Genomic DNA, 25,232 nt, shown 5'->3' with positions numbered 1-25,232 from the left:
GGCCATGAGATAGAACGGAGTGAACTGGACTATCTCCAGCTATACATTATCTCGCAACCTCATGTTTTCCTTCTCTTTTGCAGGGAAGTAGCAAGTTTGAGTCTCCATAGCACGACCCCTTGACTGAATCCTGTATCACACTTGCTGGCTGCAAACTGTCACATTTTCTGTGCCACGTCTCACCTGTGTGTAAAACGGGTAAGATGACATTCTCTGTCCTCATGGCTCCTTTGTGCTGCTTTCTTCATGTCTGGAAATTGCTTTGAGATAAAATGTGTGTTAGGATAAAAAGAAGCAAGTTGTCTTTTGAGGCAGTGAATTTTTTGTGCTACAGTGAAAACTGCATTACAGAAAGGGAAATTCTGCTGAGCTGTCAAGAAAAGGAGGAGCAGCAGTAGATAAAATCCTAATTTCTCTCAGAGTGGTTTAACACAGACTATTGCTACAGCAGCAAGCACAGTTGAGAGAGCTACAGCTGAATAATATGCCCTGTAATAGAAATGCCCGTAGTATTCTTTTAAAGCAACTACAGTGCGCTTCTAATTCCAGGCAAATTTTGATTATAATATTACAATGTCCTGTAAAGTGGCTTCATTCTGCTTGGGTTCACTGCCAAGCAGTTCACAGCTACACTGACCACAAATTGGAAAAAAAATTATTGTGGTAGAAAGAGTAGTTCTCTTTTTCTCTGTTTCACTCTCTCTTTAACAGTGCTGGAAATGATTGGGGGCATTAGTATTCTGATGAAGAGAGCCTGTGACAAAGACCGTGACTACAGGGCCTCCTGACTCTTCTGTGATGCTGCCAGTGATGTAGAGGGGACTGACTCCAATTGCACCGTTTTCAAAATAGCCCTACCATGGTACGGAGAAAACAAACAGACGGGCAATTCATAACGCAGGCATAATGTTTTCAGTTTTGCAGTGTTAGCTTTGCACTTTGTATGGAAGAATGATACCAGGTGAGCAAATATTTATCTTCATGCAGGGACTGCAGATATTTGTGTGCCAATTTGTATGTCCATGTGTATGTGTTTGTTTAAAAAAGGACAAGCTATATACCAATGTGATCGTATCCTATCTTTTTTCTGCATGTGTTTCCCTGGCAGGATTTGGAAACCTCATGCAGGATGTGCTGTGGTGCTTTAGTCAAGTAAAAGGAACTATAGATATTGGGGTGACAGAAGGTAAGTTTATTTTTCCTTTTGTTGCTGTGATTAGAAATAACTTGTTTGTCATGTACATCTTGCCTAATCAGCGTGCGGGGGGGTTGTTCGCGTGTTGTTGGAAACTGCTGGCAAAGAGCTAAGTTGCACTCTTTTCGTTTCTGCCTTCATTATGTACTTAACGCATTTGAAAGAGATGGGTCTCTAAAATTACCTATTGAGCCAAAAAAGTCCTTTGAAGGCATTATGGCTTAATCATATCAATAATCTTTGAAATAGATTTCCTTTTGGTTTTCAGCTATTATTTACAGAATTTTTCAGGGAATTATGAGACAACCTCTCCCATTGTAACATCCTTTACTGGAATCATTTGGATTCTGTTTCTGAGTAACATAAGTGTAACTTGGTGCTTATTCTTGTATATGGAGTTAAAATAAATTGCAGTGCATACACTTGTACAGATATGTACCTGTGTGGGAGGGATTGATGCAGGCAGTTGGGGGATTTAGGAGCACAAGACATCCCCTCTGACACTCAGTAGCTTTCAGGGCAATTTGTGGGCACTTCTCTCTCTGCAAGCACATCTGTTTGGCATTTAGCCAACATGTGGACTGCAAAAACATGGACAATTGAAAAGAAATGCATTCAGTTTTCCTGACTTTAAGGTTGAATTTATTCATTCAGTTCTGTTCTTCCTATGACTGTTCTGCTCTCAACCGGGCATTTTCCTTCATTTTCTTATTCTCATTTCACGCTTTCCTTTCTCTTATTGCATTGCCCATTAATCCATTAATTCCTTTCCCTTTCCATTTCACATTTTATTCCCTATATGTTCGTTATCCCTCAAGGACAACTGAAACCTTTATCACATCCCTCTTCTCTTAACCCTCTGAGTATAGGCAATGGTTTTAGGGAGGCCAAACAAACAGTGATGAAATCCTGTCTTCCCCTGTGCAGAGCAGGTTGGTTTGTGTTACTACAGTGACCTTTTACATTTGCATGTAAATTTCTGTCATGTTTTGTTTGGAGCACCAGAGGACACAACCTTTGTTCTCTGGGATCACACTGCTGATTGACTGCAGGAGGGACAGGCTGATACCTGGAATATAGCATGTGAGGGTGCTGCCCAGCGAGACTTGGTTGCACTGGCAGAACTGTGCCAATGTTTTCTGCCTGGAACCAGAGCGTAGACACTACTAGTAGCATTTCATCCCTCCACCTGAATGGTTTTGGACATAAGAATAATGCTGGGGAAAGAGCGTGCTAACAAGCGCAGCAATGCCTGGGAAATTGTTGCTAAAATTGCAACTGCTTGCAGCTCCTTATGTGGAGATTAAGATAATAAATGCAGGAACTGAGTTGGCCTATTAGATATATTTCTTCTATTTTGTTATATTTCCTGAAGTGTGATGCTTTCTTTAAAAGCACAGTCTCGTAAGACTGAGAAGATGACTCAGTCAGCCCAAGCCTCTGACAGCAGAGCTCTGACTTCTCCTGGTGGGAATGGGATTCTGCCTGGAGTACTGTCATCTGTTTCAGTTCAGTGGCAGTTCTCTGTTACACTGCTTTTGCAGAAGAGGGTTTCAGTCTGTAACCCCGAGAGACTACAGTGGGGGACAAAACTCAGGAGAATATTTAACGATTCGTTAAATCTCTAGGGGAAAAAACCCCACCATTGTGATTAAAGCCAAGATATTTTTTTAACTGAGGTGGGTTTTTTTGCAAAAATGCTTACAAGTGTTTTAAACTTTTACTCTAGAATCTGCAAATAATTTTAAATGGTCAAGAGTACTTGTTTGCTAGTTCAGGATTAATAAAATGGTAGGTTGCCTCTTCTTACTTACTATCCTTTTCTTAATGTAACCAGTTATCAGCTGAAGGCTATAAGCTATATTGTTTTTACATTTGAGACTCAATGCTGGAGGAATCCAGAGGCACGATGACAGGAAGGGCCCCCTGCGATTTTTTGCTTGGGGTAACCTGGACTCGCGGAACAGTAAAGGCTGATAGATAATACTTAAAGGCTATATTCAGTGAAACCAGAAACAAAAAGGTGATCATGTTGGTCTGTTGAATCTGGTCAACATGTACAAATGGCCTCACCATGACTGAGCAGAAAGCTCAGGAGAGTATTTTAGGTATGGGATTGGGCTTTTGGTTGTTACGCTGTTTTTGTGTTTGCATGTGAATGTGTATGTGTGTGGATACAGATGTACACATACATGAATTACATGTCATAAAAGTGTTTGTCACAGATGCCTCACCTTCATCAGAGGTTTGTCCATAACTTGTTACTTTTATGCTAGTCTTTGTGGCACATTTTTGACCTTCAGAACTCTTGGTAACATTCAAGCATCATGAATTTACAAAATGTAATTTCATTAGTTATTGGAATGCATGCATTTGTGTACGGTCAGGTGAAAGGAGATGTTACTATTATGTTTAGAATGTTCTGCCTCTTTAAATGTAGAAGAGCCTGCCTCCTTCAGCAGGATGGATTGTCATTCTGACTTTCAAATTATACTTAAAATGTTGCTGAGACGAATTCTGTATTAATTCTCTGATAATATGCTTGCTCTTTCAAATGCCCATGTAAAGCTGCACAAACAGAGATACACACAAACTTTTGCATTTTGTTCTTCCCTTGGTCATTGCTTTCCTTAACTTGGAACATGGTATTGTAGTGTGTGGCACTTGTCCTGATGAAACCAGTGACGTAATGGATGCTTTAACTCTCTAATAACTGTGTGAATGAATGAGCTCTCTTGTGCGGAGATGGGAGGCCTCGGACACCTTTCAGCTGCTCAGACAAACACTGATTTCAATGTTAAATATGAAGTAAATGATGTTGCAGATTGCCATTGTGGTGCTACAGTGCTTTGAACTGTATTTCATTACTTGCTTTGAACTGTATTTCATTACTTGCTTTGAACTGTATTTCATTACTACTGAAAGGCAACAAATTTTAGAGATCTTTGCCTTATTTTGGTATATTGATAATTAGCAGTCTAGTGTGGGGCACTTCAGGACCTGGTTTAGTGGGCATGGTTAATGGTTGGACTTGATGATCTTGAAGGTCTTTTCCAACCTGAATGATTCTATGATTCTGTGAAACCAGATCAGTGCAAATTTAAGAGGTGAAATTTCCTCTAGTCTTCTTGACCCTCGTGATCCACAGTGTAGAACTACCATGGCCACGGGAAGCTGCCTCAGTGCTTGCTGAAGGGCATGCCACAAGGGAGTTACGCAGTGACTGTAGACCTTAGGAGAGCAAGGGCAGCCTTAGGAGATTTGGGGCTGCTGTGCATGTGGGCTGTGTGCTTCAGACTAGGAGTACAGGCATTAAGCATTTAAATCTTGGTCATATTAAATTAGTCAGGTGTAAAGCACACATATAATGAAGTTATCAAATGGAGGAATATCACATAAATGTTAATGGCTAAATTAAAATGGTCCTAATGAAGTCAGATGTTCTGCCTGGTGTCTGGAATATTTTGCAATTGGAATGTCACCAGTTCCTAGCAAGCTCGATGAACAACAGTCATTTCCAGCAGGTCTGAGATTTTTATTATGTCTGCTTGCACATGCCTGTGTTTGCCACATCATCCAAATGTGTAACCAATAACTCCAACTCAAAGATTTCAGTGTTGAATGGTGGTCTGCAGGCTCACCAAGCTGGCTCAGAGCCTGGTTTGTGGTCTTGTATGTTGGTTTCCTTTTTGTGTTGCTAATTAAGCTCAAATATATATTCTGATCTTTGCATGTGAAGTGAAACTCAGTTTGTTAATGGAACATAAAAACTGAGTATAAATATTTAAATATATCCAAGCCACAATGAAGATAACTGGGCGAGGGCGGGGGGGGATTGTACATGATTTTAATGAGGTGGAATTAATCTGTTTCTTAGGGAATGTTTGTGCCTATTTTTAAGTGGAAAAAAAATCTTTTTTCTTGTCATGTACAATGGAATCTATTACATCCATGCAGATGGTGGAAGAGAGGCACGGTATTTGCAGAGTTCAGTCCTACAAGTAGGTCTCAGATATGGCTTCTGTTTCAAGCTGACTCTGAGTTCCTGGGTAAACCTGAAGCAAGTTACTGCACAGCTCTGTGTGGATAATATTTTTCCAGAGGCTCACATAACCTCTGACTCTCCGTGATCTATATCTACATCCATAACATCCATAAGGAGGTGATAAAGACAGACAGAGAAACTGGAGGGGTGCTGTATAAACAGTTAAAAAGGCATAAAGGGAGGAGAGGCAGAGGTTTACGAAGAAACACAGCCTTCCACTTGAAGCTGTAATGGTGATCTTGTAAGCAGAACTGGGGCAAATGTGTTTCCGGGCTCTTAAGCACAGGACCAAAGAGTGAGTCTAGACAGCCGAGGGACTTGGACTGGTCTTGGAGCAGTCAGTTTCCTTTCCTTTCCTTGAACAGCAGGCAGGTCAACACCTCTCAGTTTAGTTCATCCGTTCTGTTCCAGCGGTGGAATAAACTTCCAGATCTCTGTTACCAGAGTGAGTTACACAAGCCCAGTACTGTGACCGTGAGAATCTGGGTTGTAGTGGGATGTGTTTGGCATGGAAATCCATGCTGGAGAATGAGCAGGTTGGTCTGTGCGCAGTGGATGACTGTGCCTGAGGTGTGGCATTGTGGCTCTGAAGATGCCGTCCTTGGGTACCACAGCGTGTGCTGCCTTCTCACGATATGCACCTGCATCATGTAAGCCATGTGCTGAGAAAGGAAAGGTCGTAACTAGAACAGTAATATGCTCTCTTTTCCTTTGTATAAGGTGAATGGTTTCTCCAGAGCTGTTCTCAGCTGGCCTGACATAGGGGTGGCCCTAGCCTTCTCTAAGGGCATCCTGGCTCCAGAATATTAGTTCAACTAGCTGCTTGGAAATTCACATTCTTTTCCAGGTTATGTTATGAAAGTGGTAACTCAGTCGCTGTGATCATTAGAGGTATGTAATTGCAGTTTTCATGTGTGTGATGTGGTTTAATTATGCATACCGCACTTAACTTCCCTCTGTAATTTCAACTGGAGACGACATTCATCACTTTCTCAAGTAAACCTGAATGTAGTTTCTAGGTGCAGTTAAACAGCAGTGTTTGTTTCAGAGACAGTTGTTTACATTTCCAGGCTAGTATATGAAATAATCTCATTCTCCGAGTCATACATGAACACATAAAGTGACTTTCCATGAAGAGTGCTTTATAAAATACTGTCTCTTTATTTTGTATCTCATTTCCTGGGATGGACTTGAGATACACAACAGTACTTGATCTTCAGCCTTCACTTGTTGTAATGCAATCAGAGTGAGCCATCCTCTCTGAGCAGGAAGGCTTTGCCATGCTTGCAGCCCAGACCTGGATTTTTTCCTCTCGCATCCAGAGAGGGTGTTTTGAACAAAGAGAAAGATATTAAAGTGAAATGAAAAGCTTCTCTCTTCACTGGCACAGGTGCTTTGCACCTCTTTAGTACAAATGCAGTCAGTGCTGTCATCTGCCAATGACAGCAAAATTAGAAAGACTGCAGCCAGATGATGAAACCAAGCAGCAACATGACCCAGTGCTCCACACGAGGCAGCAACAGCAGGCACGAATGGTGAGTGGTTTGGTCCTAAACCAAAAGCTTGTCCGTAGAGTAATTAAACAGCAGGAAAACAGGGGGTGTGAGCATCAGCAGCTTATCACATTATTTCCTTCCAACCTGTCCTCTTGCTACTGTGATGTTTTCCATTATGTGCAGCTGAGGAGGCCGTGGCAGGGCGAGTTTGGAGCGCGCTTATCTGTGAGAGATTTCTGTCGCAGAGAGTGGGTTGTGCTTGGAAAAGGGTTAGAAATACTGATGTAGATCTGCTCCGCTTCTTAAAATGCTGCAGGTTCAACTGGGTATGGGAGAGTCTGAATCGAGAGCACTGCCTCGGAAGAATCCATAATACAGCAAAATGTGGTTTTGTTCTGTGCTGTAATTTGCTGCAAGTTTGTAAGTGCCTTGCTGGGTCTTTTGGTGTCCCCCCCGGCCTAAAGACGCTTTCTGAAGGCGTGAGGGAGCGGACCTGTGCAGCCGCAGGCGCCCGGGCCGCCCTGGCCCCCGGAGGCAGCACGGCTGCTCGGGGAGGGCAGCGACACCTCGGGCGCCTACCTCTCCTCTCCGTGCGGCGCTCCGGAGGCTGGGCTGCGCCTTCGCCCTGGGAGAGCAGCAGAGTTTCCGAACACAAACCACCGCAAGCTCTTACCGGCCCGGCCCGGTGACGCGTGTCGTCCCCCGTTCCCCCCCCCCCCCCCCCCCCCCCCGCACGGCCGAGACCCTCGGCTCTCCGGGCAGGGAGAGCGCTCTCCGCCGCGGCGGCGGCCGCCTCCGCCCCGCTGGGCGCCGGCAGCCGGCCCGCCGGCGGCTGCGAAACGCCGCGGCTGCCGCGGAGCGGAGCGGGCTGGGGCACCGCGCAGCCCGCCTGCCCGCGTTCCCGGCCGCCCGCCGGCGCCCTCGGCCGCGGGACTGCCTGCCTGCAGCCGGCTGGGGGGGGGGTCTGCGCCTGCCTGGCAGGACGGGCGGCCGAGGCGCCGTGCTCCGGGGGTGTGTTCGCGGGCAGGACGGGCTTAGTCAGCAAACCCGGCCGCGCCTCAGCCGATGCGGCGGCGGAGCCGGCCGGGCCGGAGCGCTCCGCTCCGCTCTGCCGCCGGGGCCGGGGCCGCTGTGGCCGGGCCGGCAGCATGGGGGCCGGCAGCACGGGGGCCGGCCGGCCGGCTGTCCCCGCCAGGCAGCCCCAGCGGCGAGCCCCCGCCGCCTCTGCCATGTAGGCTGCCTGGGCACCGGAAGGTTCTCATGGATTGAGGAGGGGCTGCGCTACCTTCTTCTTTATTTTTTTTAGCGGTTTCCCCCCCCCCCCCCCCTTTGTGTGGTTTTCTTTCCCTCTTTTGTTTTTTTTAACCCCGGGTTTGGAAGATGAAATGCTTCTCGCGCTACCTGCCTTACATCTTCAGGCCGCCGAGCGCCATCCTCGCCGCCAGCTGCCACGCGGAAGGTACGCGCCGCGGGTGGGAGGGCGGACAGGGCGGGGGAAGCGGCGGCGGCTTCTCACCGGAGAGGGCTGAGGAGGCAGCAGAAAGGCTGGGGGGGCGTCTGAGGGCTCAGGAGAAAATGACTTCGTTTGTTCCTGGCAGTGCTGCTTGGTTTACTGCTAACTCTGCACTAATAGTGCAACTAAGCAAGCGGGCTTAAGGAAGACTTCATAGCTACGGTGCCGCACGTTTTTCAGCTGTATGTAGTTTGTAAACTTGGCCTTTAATTCATCTGGATATTCCCAAGAAAATGAAAAAATCATATCGTGTGCTGCCTGCGTTCCGTTACCTGTGCCCTTCCCCTCATTCAGTAAAGCCTGTTTTCAGGTCTCGGCAAAACAGCTCTGCAGCTATTTGGGATAAATGAGATATTCTCAGCAGCGCTTGAACTTTGTATTTTCTGGGTAGGAATGCAAAGTATGAGGTCCGTGTTCACTGAGACTTCAGTGGGACTTCTCCCATAGGGAGTGCTTGTTCATGCTGATTTATAACCCTGCGTGATACGACTGTGTGCACATTTGCAGCGCGTGAACCATCATCACACAGCTTTGCGAATCATCCGCAGTCGTCCAAACAGCTCTGCAGGATCAAAATTTCACACCACTGCTACTCCCCTATGTGGAACCACAGCGATTTGCCTCATGTGCCCTAACCAGAGTTAGTTAATGAGGAAAAACACACTTCCTGTCCCTCAGCTTTCTATGGACTCATTCATCTATCTTGAGTCTGTGTGTATAAACTGAAGTAGCAACCTCATCCGTGAGCAAGGGGCAAATCCAGACAAACGCTGTAGGGATGTATGCCTAACGGCTGGTTTTGAGATGATTGGCTTCAGTCTCTGCCCACTGCATGTATCTAGCAAAAAAGAAACATGGTGGGGCGTACCTTGCCATGGCTCCTGATGCCTTGACCAAGAATGTCGCAAGGCTGAAGATATGGAGTGGAAAGGTCAAGCAGGAAGGAGTGGGCAGTAGATGATGACACTCCAGGATAAATACTTAGGTTGCTATATTTTAGTCCAAGCAGACAGTGTGAACTTGTTATTTTCTCTGAAGTTCTAAGCAGATAAAATTATCCCAGTAGATAACTCAGATTAACTCTGGAGTTCTTTCTTTGAAAATTTCTCTGAAGATTTCTTTTGTTTTCATGTTGACTTTGTCCAAAGGCACAGCTCCTTAAGATAGTCTGAATAACTTTTGGATTGTTCTACTGGAATAAGTAATTCCAGGGAGAAGCAGACCTCACTGTTTTAGGGGAGGTCATATGAGACTACTGAGAGGGAAAAAAAAAAAAAAAAAAAAAAAAAAAAAAAGAATTAAAGAATGCCACACCGGTGTGCTATCTTTTCTTCTCCATTGCAAACAATATATGAAGAATGAAACTTGTACAGAACTGTTTCTCAGACCAATTATCAGATGCATATAATTAACTTGGGGTGAAACTGAGGTCTGGAGAGTTGACATGACTGTTGCAGGCTAAATCACTAGCAGAACTGAGAAGACAACACAGGTAAGAGCCTGACTCCTGCTTCACTCCTCTTGGAGTCGCTAAAAAGGCCAGTGTAGCATACAAGAACCCTTAATATACGATGCGCAGCAGGAGCAGGATCTAGTGCTCGTCCCTCCATGTTTTGAAGTGATGAAGTTGTGATTTGGTATCTCTGGTTCACTCTCGGTGGAGTGCAGACTTGCAAATAGACAGAACTATTCAGGGGGTGAAGCTGCGAGGCCTCAGGGACCAGATTCAGTCAGAAGCTGCCCTGGCCAGTCTTTCAGCCAGGCTTTACTCCGCAGACAGACAGAAGGCACAGGACGGCTAAGCCTGTCAAAGAGAAAAGGCTCCTCTCCTCTCCCAGCCTGGCAGAGGTGTCCTCCTTAACCAGAGGAGAAACTCCTTCGTGCCCCTGCACCAGCCTCTGTACTCACCCCTTCCTGGCAAAGGTGTTCCTCCAAAGACCCTTCAAAGCTCGGCTCTGTCCAGACCAAGACCTGAAATCCCGATGTATTCTTTATTAACTCACTGTAAGAATTATCTTCTTCGTTCATCCCAGGTTCCCAGAGTTGTAAACTAGAGATCTAGGTCAGCAAAGAGCCTGGAACAAAGGCTGTGCACCAAGCTGTAATAAACCTGAAATTCAAGTATGCTTGTTTATCCTCTCTGGCACTGCCTGTGAAATGGTTTTAGAAGGTTGCAGCTGAGGTCTCATTTATTTCTTCACAGACCGGTTTCTTGCTCAGCTCTGCTTTGCTGTGAAGTTACCATGCTTGAATGGCAGTGCCCATGGAAACGATCCAGCGTTGTTAACATTACTGTGGACGTGCGGGATTATGGTAATGAATGGGAAGGAGAGGGTGCATCTGGAGAAAGCTGGTGCGAGTGAAGTGCCTTAGGCGTGGATGTGGTATGGCTGAGCAGGTGACATTCTGGCTTCTCTCGTGTGACCTGTTGTTGCCATCATACTCCTGGTGCTTGTTGTTGTCCAGAAACACCAATCCTCCTTGTACCAAGGCGTGTGGCTTAGGATGCAGTATAGCACGTGTGTTTTGAGATCTTTTGAAAATATCGACTACTTGGGCCTTAATAGCACAGCTCAGTGATGCATTCAGGTGTGGGGTTAGTGTTGCATGTTGGAATTCAGTCCCACTCAGCATCACATAGGAACGCATGCTTGTGTCCCATTGACCTTAAAGGTATGTCTAGCTTGGCTGAATAATAGCAGTTTGGCAGAATTTGAGCCCACAATACTATTCTCTGGACCTTGATTGCTACTCCTGAACTGTATCTGAATGAGGAATATTACTGTAGAAAAGCATTTCTTGATCTATTACTTAAGATGCAAAGCAGGTATTTGGTCTGCCTTGTTCTTGCAGTGGTGTGTGCACTGAAAATCGATCCAGATATATCTTTCGATGTGGAATGAGCACTGTGGGCTTTCTATCATTTATTATTTGCTGAAAAAGAATTGAATGACAGCGGGACCGATGCCTTAACAGAAGTATGTATGTGTTAGCATCGCTTTTCCTGAGAACTGTGGATAGGCTGCAGCAGCTGGCAGACTTGGGATGTGTGTTTACAAAATAAAACACTTCAGAATGGTTACATATATACTGATCAAAATAACTGCCTGTTTTTTTAAATGCAAATGTTTTAATTTGTGCAACATGTCCAACTTAAGGATATCAAAGATCATTTAAACCCTTAGCAAAGTAACCTTCAGAAAAAAAAGCCTTTGAATTAAGAAAACAATATCCTTTCCTGCAGATGAGGAAGCAAGCACAAAGATGGGAAGTGGGCTCTCTGAGGTCATACAATTACCAAACTTTGAGTCATGCATATGTTTTTCTTCCAGAATTTAAACAGAAATGTATTTTTGTGAGCTTTTCTGAGAAGGGTTTGAAATGTTGGCTGTTCTGCAGAAGTATTAATTCTTTTGGGTACTTTAATTGATGTTTAGACATGTAAGAGTTATTTCCTATCCTTAAAATCTGTTATTATGCTTAGAAGATCCTTAACTGCATTATTAATTTGACAGGCCAACAACTCAAATACATTTTCAGTAACTTCCACATTTTTCCAAATTTGGTTGACATTGAGTTAGGCCTAAAGTCTTGAATCACTTTGTATTTCATGCTGGTAAGTGTAGCCATTCATTGCTGCAGTTGTGGGATCTGTGTGCAATAGTATGTTAGCTTGGCGCAGACACAAAACTGCAAACAATACAAATGCATCTGCTTTCAGTACACTCACTAACATTGGAAATTATAATTAAATTAAATATTAAAAATTGTATTGTTATTCATATAATAATATAATAATTAAATATTAATATTTATTTAATATTAAACACTTTATCCAATATCTGAATTTACTGCTAAGGTCTAGGTACACGTTTTTAATTGTAACAGAAAAATAATGATGCACATTTGATATTGCAATGCTAAAAATCTGGACAATACAATGAAAACACGTTTAGGAGGCTTATGTCAAAGAAGCACTGCTACTTTCATGCTAGGGTTGAAACAAATGTATGCTATAGGTTTTCTACTATTTTATTAACTCTAATCACTGTAACAATGTAATAAGAAACTTCAGCACTTCTTTTAGGCTTCCTGTGCACTTTTGTGAAGGACCAAAAGAAAGTGTCCGTTGAGTGTAAGTCATGTTAGGCCAAAGGTTCGGAGTTCAGTCATTGCTGTGAGTAGGCTCAAGTAGTACCGAAATAAGCAATAAACTCACTGTTTGTCCTGCACCAACAAGTCTCGATATTTCGTGCTTTGAAGAGTCCACCAGGAGCTTGGTATTACTCTGTAGCTCATTCCTGCACATTCTTTATTCATGCAAATAATTTAGAATGACTAAATCAGTAGCTTATAGAAAGTTATGGCAGTAGTGCATTACAAGCAGTAGTAGGCCAAGCACAAGGTTTGTAATCATGGGTGTGGAATTCTGATGCTGGCTGGTTTTCTTTGTCATGGGTGAAGAAACAGCTTCACACTGTACAGTGAATAGATTTCTGTTTGTTTGGGAAACAGAAAACATAGAAATAAAAAGAAAACTTCCTACGTCCAATGTACCCAAAACTGAGAGAGTACACAATGGGTACCGCGGGTTTGTGTGTGCGACACCAACGGGGAGGAGCTGCGGCTGGTGACGAAGGGCTTTGAAACCAGCCATACTTCATCCTAGCTGCTGTCAGATGCAGATGTGAAAGGAGCAACACTGCTCAAATGTGACTCATGTTGGAGAACAACAAGGGGTGGGGGGAGCATGGGAAGATCTTGAATCGCAGCTGCAGAAGTGAAGAACAATGGACTGGCTATACAATTACCACTGGCCATGATCCGGGTCTAAGTCTCCTTAGTTAACATCTCAACTGTCTTTATCACGTTATTGTTGTGGCTGCACTCGCTGCCCACCTGGCTGTGCATCTGGCGTTTCTACTGGGAACCCTGGCCTTCCTGGGAGATGGTATTATTGATATTTTACCTATTCCGATCTGTGCTCAGTGAGACTGCTGGCACAGCAGTCTGGGATTTCACACATTCCTCCAAAATGCAAGTATTGGGTCAAGGCTGGAAGAAAACATAGGTAGATTTCTTAGCAGCATTTTGGAAGGAATAAAAAAATAGCACTGACAAATCCCTTGGGAGTCATCTAGCAGGATTAACTGTACTTATTGGTAGTATTGACATAGTACAGGAATTCTTGTAAAAAATCTTCATCCATGCCAGATTTGGTCTGGAATTTTACTCCCATCCAGCTGGTCTCTAGGTTCTTCTAAATAAGCAATAAATGAATTAATAAATAAATCGACTTAATATTTTTGAATGAGAGGAGGTATACAGGAGAAAACCGTCATGCTGTATTGCTTCTCCCAAGTTTTAAGTGACAATATTTAAGTAATTTTAAGTGATAATTATTACAGTTAGCATGGAAACATACAGTCAGAGAAGTGATGAGACGCTGGAGGGCTGGTAAAAACTAAGGAGGTCTCTTGGAGCACCTTTCCGTTTTCAGCAGGCTCTAATAAAGCAGCTACTTAACAGGTTCTTGTCAAACACGTCTCAATCCTTAAAGGATGCCAAATTGCTGTCTTTGCTGGTAATCGGTTCTAGGGCTGAGCTGTCTTCATGGTTTGTGTTCATTTATCTCTAACAAAACTGTTTGCAAGTTAAAATGATTCCCAGTCCCCACTATGTAGCCTGTGGAAGAATTGCTCAACATTAGCTTCATTGTGATGTTGTATCTAGTCTCGTTCAGTTAAATTCCCTGTCTGAGCCTGTCCTTACAGGTGAAGGTTTCTGAACTTATTACTCCTGTTGGGCCCTTTTATTTTCCCTTAATGTGGGATAGCCAGGAAGAGAACTGGTACAGTGACGAAGAAAATAATCCACCGTTAGTAGAAAATGTGTTTTGTGTATTTACTGTATGGCAGCCTGCTGATCTGTTGGTGTCTGTGTGGCCTTTGGGCCAATGGTACTGTTAACTTAAATTCAGTTTGTGCTCTTTAGTGCATCTGTATCCTCCGCTGCAATGAGTTTTCTACACACAGCAGAGGAATTCTGGCTGAACTCGTGAGTTTCTGTATTGCTGAAGATAGTCGGTCATGGCTGGGTCAGGTAAACGCCCTACATGGTGAAAAATGAAGGTTTGTTATGGGTTAAGCTGTCAGCCTTCCTCACCTCCACCCTCCTGAAAACTTTATTTTAAAGCCAAGCTGTTGTCATTTCCCCTACTGTCTTTTCCTCTGGGGAGAATCTTCAATCCTCAGTACGCCTTTTAGCGTTAACATGTAGGGTAAGATTAATTAAGAAGCATGCCCAGGACAAGGAATTCTCTCTGATGTGGCTGGGTCAGCTCCGTGAGTACGTACAGCTGCTGCAGCTGCAGGCAGTCGGTGGAGCCGGTCCAGGTTTCCCGGTGGGAGCGGAGCTGAGCCCGGTGGTGCCCGTGCAGGCTGGGCTCCCGGGGACACGCTCGGGGCTCCCAAAAGGGCTGGGCAGGCGCAGCCTTTGTGCTGGGCCGGCACGCTGGGACCTCCCAAGACGCCTGCGGAGCCACTGGCTGGGAGGCAGGTTATCTGCCTTCGAAGGGCCTCCCTGGGTGCTCCGCGTGTTGTGCTGTCAGCGCTGTGAACCGGCGGCAGCTGCCCTGGTGACACTGCTCACACCTTCCCTGCTTCGGCCGGCCTGGCCTGGGCGTACCGCTGTTTGTCCTTCTGGACAGCTACCCTGGGGAGCTGCGCCGAGCGCAGAGCAGCCCTACTGCTGAGCAGAGGAAAAGAAATGAAAAGGCGGTTTAACAAATAGATTTTTAAACATCAGTGGGGTAAATATTACATATTTGAAAATGAATGTTTCTTTCAAGGCCTCTGAAGAATGGCTGGCGCCCGTGCTGGGGAGGGGGGCTCTGCCTGAGCTGCAGCTGCAGCAGAGGCACAGGGCAGTCACTGTCCATGGTGAGGGTGGGCACCAGCCCGTGGTGCAGCCCCGCTCCACCCTGCTGCTGGGTACAGAAAGCCCTTGTCCCCGATCCCCGTCATCCCCTGAGAGAGGGCAGAGCCTGCCGGAGTTATCCCGAGGGGACGCCAGGATGGCCCACAGCTGTCAGCCCAGTCCCAGCGTGGTGCCCGCTGCTGCTGCTGTACCAGATGTGAATCTGTGGGGAGCTCCGTCAGCAGCAGTGAGCTCTCCTCCTGCCAGCAGTTTAGTTTAGGTCTGTCCTGCGGGGAGTTTTAACAGAAAGTGTTACCTACATTTGATCTTTAGAAATTATACGTACTTCCAAATGACAGACTGTGCATGCAGAGAGCAAGGGAGGGCACAGACTAGTTCTGATCTCTGCTGCTTGATAAGTCACAGCAACTCCTCTGTCTTCTGTTAAGTAGCTCCTATGTCTCCCTGACCCCAGGGCATCTCAGACTTGGCTTCATTGCCTCTATGGGCAGTGGGAGTCATGCAAAAAGCACAACTGCCCGTTATGAGCCTGTTGCTGAATGCGTTAGCACTGTTATGCTGCTGGAGTCTGCCAGACTTGCCTGGAGGACATGGCAAGTCCTCACGTGTCCTTGTAAACCTCCTTGTACTTGGGGGGGGGGGGGGGGGGGGGGGGCTCTGCTCCTCATTCAAGTTTGTACAAACGTATGCAAAAACATTTTACAAACATGGATCCTGTGCCCTCTATTTGGTACCAGTATTTTGACAAAGACTAAGCTAGAGAAGGTCATACAGCGTCTGCTTTAGTATATGAGGCCTGGAGCTAGCTTGGTTCATTTAATGTCATTACTCGAAGGAAGTTAATCTATTGCTTTAGGAATACCTTCACCTTTAATTAATTAAGTGTTCAGACTGCCCGATGCCTGATTTATAAATTCCTTAATGGCAAGGTAAGCAACAAGTACCACTCAGGTAATTGGTGCTGTTAGTGAAACTGACTTTTAGCTCAAAATTAAATACTGTTTTAGTGGAAAAAATACGCTAAATTAATGAAACCTGTCTTTAAGCAGACTGATTATTTCCTGAATAGCTTGATACTCACAGGATTTGGGGTCCTTGAAAGACCAAAATGTGACTTTCCTTTAAAATAAAGGATTTTGAAGTTATAATTCCCAGAGTATTTGTATGAATAGTTCCCTGGCTTAGAAAGGCTACGAAAGAGTGGAGCAATTCCTGTGTTGAAGTAGCCCTGAGGTAACAATCTTTTTTTTTTTTTCTCTGAAGCCTTCCACAGTTTTCTGTTTTTCCGCATTTCTCAGTTTGTGCCCAGGCTTTGCACTAGCATTTTTGGAGGTTCCAGCAGAGGTGACATGAAGGCCAGGATGTTTAATCACTTAGGTTTGAGCCAGTTTTAAAGCTTAGCTCAAAGTGGCCTTAAGCTAGAGGGTTAGCTTTTTAGGGGTCTTTAACATGAAACCTCAGCCAGAGGCACCTTAAAACTAAGCTCTTTACCTTAGGGTTACTCTAGGCTAAGCTTTTGGCCTTTGGAATATTTTTGAGTGATGCATGTAAAAAATAAAAATAATTATTTCCTCATATGCTCCAGACAGCAGATTCCTCTATGGAATCACAGAACCACAGAAAGTGTGTTCAGGTTTTACCTCTTACCGTATTTAGATCAGTGGAATAGGGTAATTAACAAAGTGAAGAAAAGTCTGATTGGGAACTGTTTAAAATGTATCTTAAAGTTCCTGATCCCAGACTTCAAACCATCAGTGGTATAGAGCAGTTGCAGAGACCAGCTGGCTGGTGGCTAACTCGCTCATCTGGCTGTGGTTGGTCTCTGCACCATCCTTTGCAGAGCAAACCCCGGTCTGGATGCTGGAGAACACTCAGGATGGCAGGACCCCACAGCCAAAAGCCTTGGCCTGGAGTGAACCTAAAATAGCCAGTTTTCTGTTCGTTCTTTTTTGAAGACTTTAACTTTGTTATTATGATGACCCTTATGCTTACCATCAGCCTGTCAGTTTTGTCCCCGCTGTGTTGACCATAAGTGGGTTTATTTTTCTGGTGAGTCATTCTGATGGCTTTGACCTGAGTTAATCAGGCACCAGCAGTTGGGAGCTTCACTGAAGTTCTGAATTACCCTGGAGTAAAACCCACATAAATTAAATTTGAAGCAGCATTAATACTACAGAATGGTATGTGCATTAGAGGTACAGTAAGATTGTGTAAGTATGCAAATATGGTTTGGTGTAACTAATAGTCTATAATTACATGAAGAGAGGCCATTAGTTTAAGGCTGATGGAGGAGAACACCGAGTTAAGATTGAGCTTTCTACAGTAATTGCATTGCCTGATTTAGCTGTTCTTTAATTTCTCAGTCTGAATGCCATATCAACCCTTGCTTTTTAGTGAAGAACATCAGACTCACTCTAATCTCAGTTCTCACATTTATCAGAACTTGCACCATGTGCAGGAATCCAACTGCCTGGTCTGTTCTTTCCCTAACAGTAAATGAAGTTAATTTTGTGCAGCCATGAAGAAAAGGATTGTTGCTAGGGGAAAAAGAGGCAAATTCCCTTTCCAAAATACTAAGAGTAATGTCAAAATGAAGCACAGTATATGAAAACTATTTCTTTTCCCAGTAAGTTTAATGCCTTGTTTCTGCTACATCCATTTCTCTTAATTCATTCCTGTTTACTTGGAGGAGGTAAATCACACAGCACTGCCCAGCTCCTCCCACGGTGCCAGTCGTGCGATGGGAGATGTGCTGCAGCTGGAGAGAAGGGAGGGCCGCAGGCACATCTCTGGACTTCTTTAATATGAAATATGATAAACTTTGTCCTGACCAGGTATGGTGAGGGAGCTCTGATAGCAGGCGTGCTGCTCACAAAATGGCAAGATGCCCAGCTCTCCAGCTGCCAGATTCAGTTACGGGTAATTCAGGCATATCGGTGGTGCAGATGGATCGCTTTTCTCCATTAGGGATGAGTGGTGCACCTGCATTTTTGTTGTGGTAACTCAGGAGCTGGAAATACCTTTCCTTGGCTGCACTGATTGCATTTCCTTTGCATTTTTTCTTACTCTGTCCATTTCAAGGTCTTTTAGGAAAAAATAACGTTTGCATTATTCATGTATATACTTACAGGGTTTTATTTTGCTCTCTACTAGCTTCAGGAATTTATAAAAGAGGAAGAAGGCTATTTCAGCTGTCACAGATACAGAGCTTTCTTCTTGCAATTATATTCCTTCAGTATAATTTTTTGCCACAGAATACAGTAACAGCAAGATCCATGTTTTTTGTCTGAATGGTGCACTTTCATTTGGGAAAAAGTGTACAAGCCACTTTGAAAGATGTTAGTGTTTCATTAAGAACTCAGCTTGAAGTCTCTCTTCTTAATGATACGTTAATTTTTGTCTTTTAAGGAGCAGAGAGTCAAAGATGAGATGGGAAACTCTCTCTGGATGATTCCTCTGTGCTTTGTTATTTGATCACATGCTCCAGCTCTTGGTGTCCCTGTGAGGGATGACTGGCTCTGGGGAGCCACAGCTCTTTCCCCATGGTGGAGAGGGAAGAAACAGAGATCCATCCCCGAGCCTTCCCACTGTGTCACCTAAAGCAGTGAGGATTGCCCAGGCAGGAGGGGACCCCCTGGCCCAGGCTGTGGGCGGGTGGATGCCTGCAGGGGATGGATGCCTGACCAGAGGCTGCTGCGGTGGGAGGAGGAGGCTGGGCAGAAGCCAGGAGAAGTAGCGTGGCACCTCACAGCCCAGAGGCAGGGGAGCATGCTGTGGCTTTCTACCACTCAGAGCTCAGGCATTTGGAAAACCAGGAGCTGCTGCCGTTGTCCTCAGCCTCTCCCTGCAGTGAGAATCCCAACTGCAGCATACTGGTGCAGGGTCAACCTCTGCTGCGGGAGGTGAGCTCTCAGGACATGCTGGGGCTGATCTCATGTCTTGTGTTTCTAAATGGTACCTACTCCACCGTCCAAGGAACATAGTGCTGTGGGCCCAGGAGACTGTAACAAAAAACAGACATTGGAGAAAATGAAGATTTGCCTTTTGTGGTCTCAGCTCCAGAAGAGCCCAGATGCAGTCTGTGAGTTGGGGATGCTGCTTTGGCCATGGCCAGTTTGGGCTGACTTGAAAGGCAGCTGGCCAGCGGAGCAATGCTGGTTGTTGGGTTGGCAGCAGGCTGCCTCTTCCAGCCACGCCAACAGCCTCCAGCCACGCCGCATCACCTTCCTCAGCTGCCCCACAGCTGGTCATTCCTTGCTCTTGTCTCAGCTCTGCTGCAGTCGGGATTCCTCCAGGACCCCGCAGATCCTTGCCGCATCTTCTGTGTAAACACGTCTCTTGATATCCTGCAGATAATAACTACACCTTGACTGGGAGAGGTCCTCTGCCCGCTTCCCTCATGATGAGCTGCTGTCACTGAGCTCTGTGCTAGTTGCCTCAGTTGGAGGAGGAGGTTTGCCACTCCCTGGTAAGAGCGGTTCTTGTCTCTGTGTGTATGCTGGGCTCTGAGCCGGGAGCTAATTGCAGGCCCTGCTGAAAGCCAGTAGAAATGAGGACAGAGGTCTAAGCTGCACGCGATGCTCTCATCAGTTAGGGGTGGAATTTTTTAATTCTAGCCAGCAGCATTTCTAAACCTCTTAATGCAACGTAAAAGTGCTTTGTATTTGTAAATAAGCTCTGATAGTATAAACATTTCTATATTGAGGCCGTGATCCTTCTACATGATCTTACACTACTATAAGTTTACAACCATAAATTATATGACTATGCTGAAGTAGGTTGGTTTTTTTTAAAAGAAGGTGGGGGGGGGAAGCCTAGTAGCTCCTAGGCTCAGACAAGGCCCGAGTTGATCAGCTTTTATTATTACAAAAGTATATGCACTTGCACTAATTTCCCAGGCTGAAACATGACCTCATTTGTATTCTCTCAAAGCTATTGGGTAGAGAGTGGGATTGAATTTGGGTTTAAATTGTCATGGGTATGACATTGAGCTGCAATTTGAAATGAATTAATCTTCATATCCTACTGGGACTTCTGAGCTGTCTGAATAAACACAGTTGAGGAGCTTGTTCAGGTTTTGCCTTTGGTTCCCATTGGATGGGCTGCGGGCAGTCCCATGGGACTTGGGTCGAGACCTTGGGGTTATCTTTGATCAGACTTTGGTGATTATTGACGTGGAGTAAGGGTGCTGTGTGGGCTGGCTTGTGGGGCCATACACCTCAGGTGAAGTAAACTGGGACCAGTCTGTCCTTCTAAGTTTTGCTTTTTAGCAATGCCCTCTTAAAGCTGGAAGGCCAAGAATGGGAAAATCCCTGACCATGGAGTTCATTATAGTGAGTGGGAACGAATGTTGAGCAGAAGACAATTCTGCTGAGTTTGGAGTTTTTGAAGTTTTAATTAAAATGCAATGGAAACACTGGGTCTAGATTAGCACTGCCAGGCGAGGTGGTTATTAGAGTTGCGTGCTGTTTACTTAAACAGCTCATTAAGGGTGTTGCATACGATTTCTTCTGAAGCTTTGTTTCTAGGCTTTGAAGCTGCATGTTTTCTCTTAAAAAAAAAAAAAAAAAAGAGATATTACTTGTTTGCTGGAGACTAATTTTTTTTTTCCCCCTACAAGTCTATATTCCATCTCTCATCTAGACCTTTTGTCTCTGAGCAGTGCTGGTTCCGTTCAGGTTATATTAGCAAATAACAACAGGGCTGGGGACTGGAGAAGCTGGGAAGAAACAGAAGCTGCCCTGGGTGCTACTAAGGGGCAGCACCCTGTTATCCCTCTTGGTGTCTCTATGGTCTAACAAAGGATTCTAGGAGAGCATGCAGCTCTGACGTGTTATAAAGTCCTCCCGTTTTATTGCAGCACAGGAAAACTTGCTAGGGAGAGGTTACCAGCTGCAAGGGGAAGCGCAGTGGCCAGCCCTCTTCAAAAGTAAGGCTGGAAGAACCTCCCGCTTGGAGTTCTGCCTGGCAGGTCTGCTGAGCTGCTACAGTCTGGAGAGGCCCTTGCTCAGAGAAGGGTGGGCACACGCACAGAGCCAGAGACCCGTTCAACAAAATCACGGCGGGGCTGCGGGCTTGCGCGGGGAAACGGCGTGAAACGCGCGGGCGGTAGGAAACCCGCCCCGGCGGCTGCGGACTTCTGCTGCCCGAGGAGAACCGGGCGGCCCGCGCTGGGCGGAGCCCGCCCCGCCCCGCCCTGTTCTGCCCCGCCCCGCCCCGCCCGCCGCGAGTCCCGCCGGCTGCCGGGGCGGGTGCGCTCCCGCCGGCCGCCGGGCGGGGGCGGTGCCGGTGCCGGTGCGCGCCCCGGCCCCGCGGGGGGGCAGCCGCGGCCTCGCCGAGCGGGGTCCCCCCGCTGCGCCCCGCGGGCGGCGGCAGCGGCGCGTCTCGGGGCGCGCTGGGCGGTTTTGGGGGGCACCGGGCGCTCTGACTCCTTCCTTTCGCCTCTGCCTCGCCGGGGAACCCCCGTCGCACCAGGGTGCGGCACCGGCGTACGGCTCCCGCCGCACCGCCGACGGGACGCCCGCCCGGCGGGGGATGCTCGGGGCGATCCGGCCTTTGCTGGTGGCCTCAAGGCAGCCGGACCGCCGCTGCACCCCGCGGGAGGAGGGGGGGCCGGGGGGAGACTGCCGCTGGCCGCCGGCCTCGGGGTGCCTTGCAGCGGGCAGCACGCCCTGCCCGGAACGGGTCCAGGCAAGGGCTCCGAGCGGGAGCACGGCGAGGACTCTTGCTCTCAGGTGGCACGGCTGGGCGGGAGCACAGGTAAGGGGACGGCGGTCAAGCTCTCCGCTGTCTCGGGAAAGCTGCCGCCTCTGTCGCAACCCGAGCCGGCACGTGTTGAACGGGCAGGATCGGGCACCGGCCGCCCGTCCCGGGAGGGGACGCGTGTGTGGCACTAATGCGGCCGGGGCTCCGGCGCTGGCCTCTCTGCACCCCGGGGCTGGGGACCGCGCTCCTGCCTCACCCCGGCGTCACGACAGCATCCTTCTGCACCACGGGCAGCTGAAACGGCTCACTTCATTCATTACAAAAAATGTTGCTGAGGTGGTTTTTTTTTTTTTTACCAAAAATACTTCTGATTGTCGATGTTCCACCCTGTCGTCATTGGATTTTGAAGATGATTTTTCTTCTCCCCCAGTTTGAGTTGGGAAGTTGCTCCCCGTCCCGCTCCTGTGCTGAGCAGCGACCCGGTGCGACCATCGGTCTCCAGGCTGCCCAGTGCTATGGATTCCTGCAATTTTGCATGTCAAACCAGCTCCAACAAAAGAAAGCTGAATTAAGAGCATATTTCCAAGGCTCTAGAGATATTTCCGTGATGTGACTATATTTCACTCACTGCAGATGGGTTCAGCTGTAGCTTCCCAGTGTTCCCGTGTCATCTATATTTAGTTAGTGCTTAAATCAGCACAAAGGTACCTTCTGTCATCCCTCCCACTCTGAAGAGACCTGATTGAGGTTGCAGGGTTGTACAGCTACAAATGCTTCAGAGTGGGAGAGAGGGAGAGCAGCTGGCTGGGAGGATGAGCTTCAGAGCGGATCTCTCAGCCTGCGGCTGGCTTGAAATGGAGCTATTTTAAGCACTTCTGGGGAAGGCAGGGGGGTGAGTATCGTCAGGGTGACCTACCTGTAAGAAAAAAACATGGAAATTATCTCTGTTTATTGTCCCCACCATGGACAGCTTTGCTCATGTGTCAGTGGGCTTGCCAAATCTGTTCTCCCACCCATGGCGAGGGCATGCGTTTCCTCCAGCGCTATGGGCTGCATTGGGCACAAACCACAGGCACAGCTCGGTGCCTCTGATCAGACCTAGAGGTGTGTTTAGTTGCTGTACTGGGTTGGCAGACCAGATGGTAAATAGCCGGCAGTAGCCTGCAGCTTCTTGAGTTTTCTACACTCTCTCCACTGAACCCACCCAGGCACGTCACGAATTACCACACTGGCAGAGGGCACGAAGGGCCACAAGTCCACCTGTGTTGACTCAACAAAAATGTTCACAAAAGCAATAGTGTGAGATTTAACCTTTCTTTTCTCTGCAGGCAGCTTTGCTAAAGCAGGGTCACCAACACAGTCTCAGAAATTCCTTAAATATTTTGATATTATGGTGAAGCTGTGCAGGTGTAATTGCTCTACACAAGACCCTATTCTTAGCATGAAAGTCTTCTATTATACCAGTGATTGTCTGACAGCAAGCCAACAAACTGTGTTTGATACTATAAGTAATTTTCTAATGTGGATTATGAAAGAAAAACAGGCTGTCATAGGCTGATCTTGCTATATTTGGGAAATAAATGCACTATCAGCTTTGTGAAGCCATGTGGTGGATTTATTCACAATCAGCAGTTCCTTTCAAATGCAAGTTCATGGCATTTAGTAATACATTTTCCAGTATACAGCTCAGCACTCTTTTTTTTCTTTTTCCTTTTCCAGCGTATGATTTGAGAGTGGTCAGCTGGCTGCGGCTGTAGGCCACCTCTTGTCTGGGCAATGCGTATTCAGCAATATAATTAATCACTTACATTAGTGAGTTCTTACAAACTCCTGTGTACTTCATCATCAGTTTTTGTCCCTGCACAGTTTCATTTCCAGTGCTGCTGGCTGCTTTTTTTCCTTTCTATGCAGTATTGCACAACAGTGTGACTTTTTGGCTAAGTTTCCTCTGGAAATGGGGCTTGTAAGACCATGCTTGGAGTGTGTGTCTGTGTGGCCATCAGATCTGCTCTCCTCCATTGCTTCTGGCACTTGCTCCTACTCCACCAGATCTGGCTGAGGGCTGGGGGTCTTGGAGGTACCAGCTCTGTGGTAATGGGAACATGGGCAGAGGGAGATCCTCCTTGTGCCCTTTGGAGGGGGGTGGTCTCATCCTGAGAGAGGGGGCTCTGCATCCAGAGCTGGTGCCAGGGATGCTGGGCGCTGGAGCCCTGGCACTGCTGAGCAGGCTCTGTGTGCAGACAGAGATGCGCTCAGCACCTGGCCGAGGCACAGTCAATCCCCATTATGGACCTGGTGGGTTTAGAGGAGAGCGTGAGAGCGCGTGGCCGCGAGCAGTGGGATGCAGTGCCGGTCAGAGATGGATGGACCTGAGATGTGACTCCTGGGTCTCCTCCTGATCCGACCTGCTCCCGGTGGAAGTAACCACCGACACCCACACATGACTTCTGCTGTGGGCTGCCTATGGGCTGGGTCCGTGTGAGTACTGTGAATCACAGTTATCCCTGGTGACCACCTGCGACCTCACTGGCTGTGCAGGGAGCAGAGGGTGCTCAGCTCCTCTTGCTTACAGGACTCAGTCCTTACCTGTGTATTCCCTTGGGGTTCTTGCTGCATATCAGAGCTTAGCAGATCCCAGCCTGCTTCTCTCCCGGTATTGTGGCTGATCTTGGCCACAAATCTTTCCCTTGTGCCTATTCCATCTGCTCTGCCCACCTGTATAATGACAGCACTTAGCAGTAAATAGCTTCAAAAAGGCCTTTTAAACATTAACTAATGAATCTGCTCAACATCTTTGTGAAGGAGCTATGCATTATTTAAGGAACTCAAGGAGAGAACAAAAGAGGGCCTGCAAGTGGGGGCTGAGTTCAGGACTTGGTGCCCCTGATGTGGGTGTGCTTTGTACCTAAATGCTGAGCTGCTCCACTGGCCTATTTATTCCTTTTGTTGTCTTAGTCTGTAATGGAATATTTATTTTCATAATAATGCACTATAAAATCCCAGCTTTCTAAAACATAAGAAAGGGGTTTACCAGTTCTTAGTCTCTGTTCTCACTAACCAGAGAACACAAGTTTACTTCTTTGATTTGTAACAGGGCGAGACCCTTTATTGGGCTCAAAAGCTTCTTATTCTGTCTCTTAACACACCTTCTGCCCAGAGACACAGCACACTGGATTGCCATCCACAGCTGAACCGGGAGGCTGGCAGTGTTCCAGGGATCTGTGGTTTTAGGTATTTCTGTGATGCACAGGTACCTGAAAACTTCCATGACTGCATATGCAAGCAAAACAGGTCAGTCCCATGTCTGTGTATGTGTGTTTACCCTTGTGCAATCTTGCA

At 46.7% G+C, this 25,232-nt stretch overlaps 1 protein-coding gene across 1 annotated transcript in view; it reads left to right on the top strand.

Annotated features, from left to right (window-relative positions):
• Positions 1-7,745: 7,745 nt before the first annotated feature.
• Positions 7,746-25,232, top strand: part of LOC126051110 (serine/threonine-protein phosphatase 2A 55 kDa regulatory subunit B beta isoform) — a 108,680-nt gene continuing 91,193 nt past the window's right edge. The window contains exon 1 of the mRNA XM_049829862.1: positions 7,746-8,195. Coding sequence (XP_049685819.1) covers positions 8,117-8,195 — 79 coding nt within the window. The 5' untranslated portion in view covers positions 7,746-8,116. The remainder of the gene's footprint in view (positions 8,196-25,232) is intronic.

The sequence above is a fragment of the Accipiter gentilis genome, chromosome 26 (genome assembly GCF_929443795.1).
Source record: "Accipiter gentilis chromosome 26, bAccGen1.1, whole genome shotgun sequence".
NCBI lineage: Eukaryota > Metazoa > Chordata > Aves > Accipitriformes > Accipitridae > Astur > Astur gentilis.
Note: the sequence above shows the minus strand (reverse complement) of the source record. Positions and strands in the feature narration are given on the sequence as shown.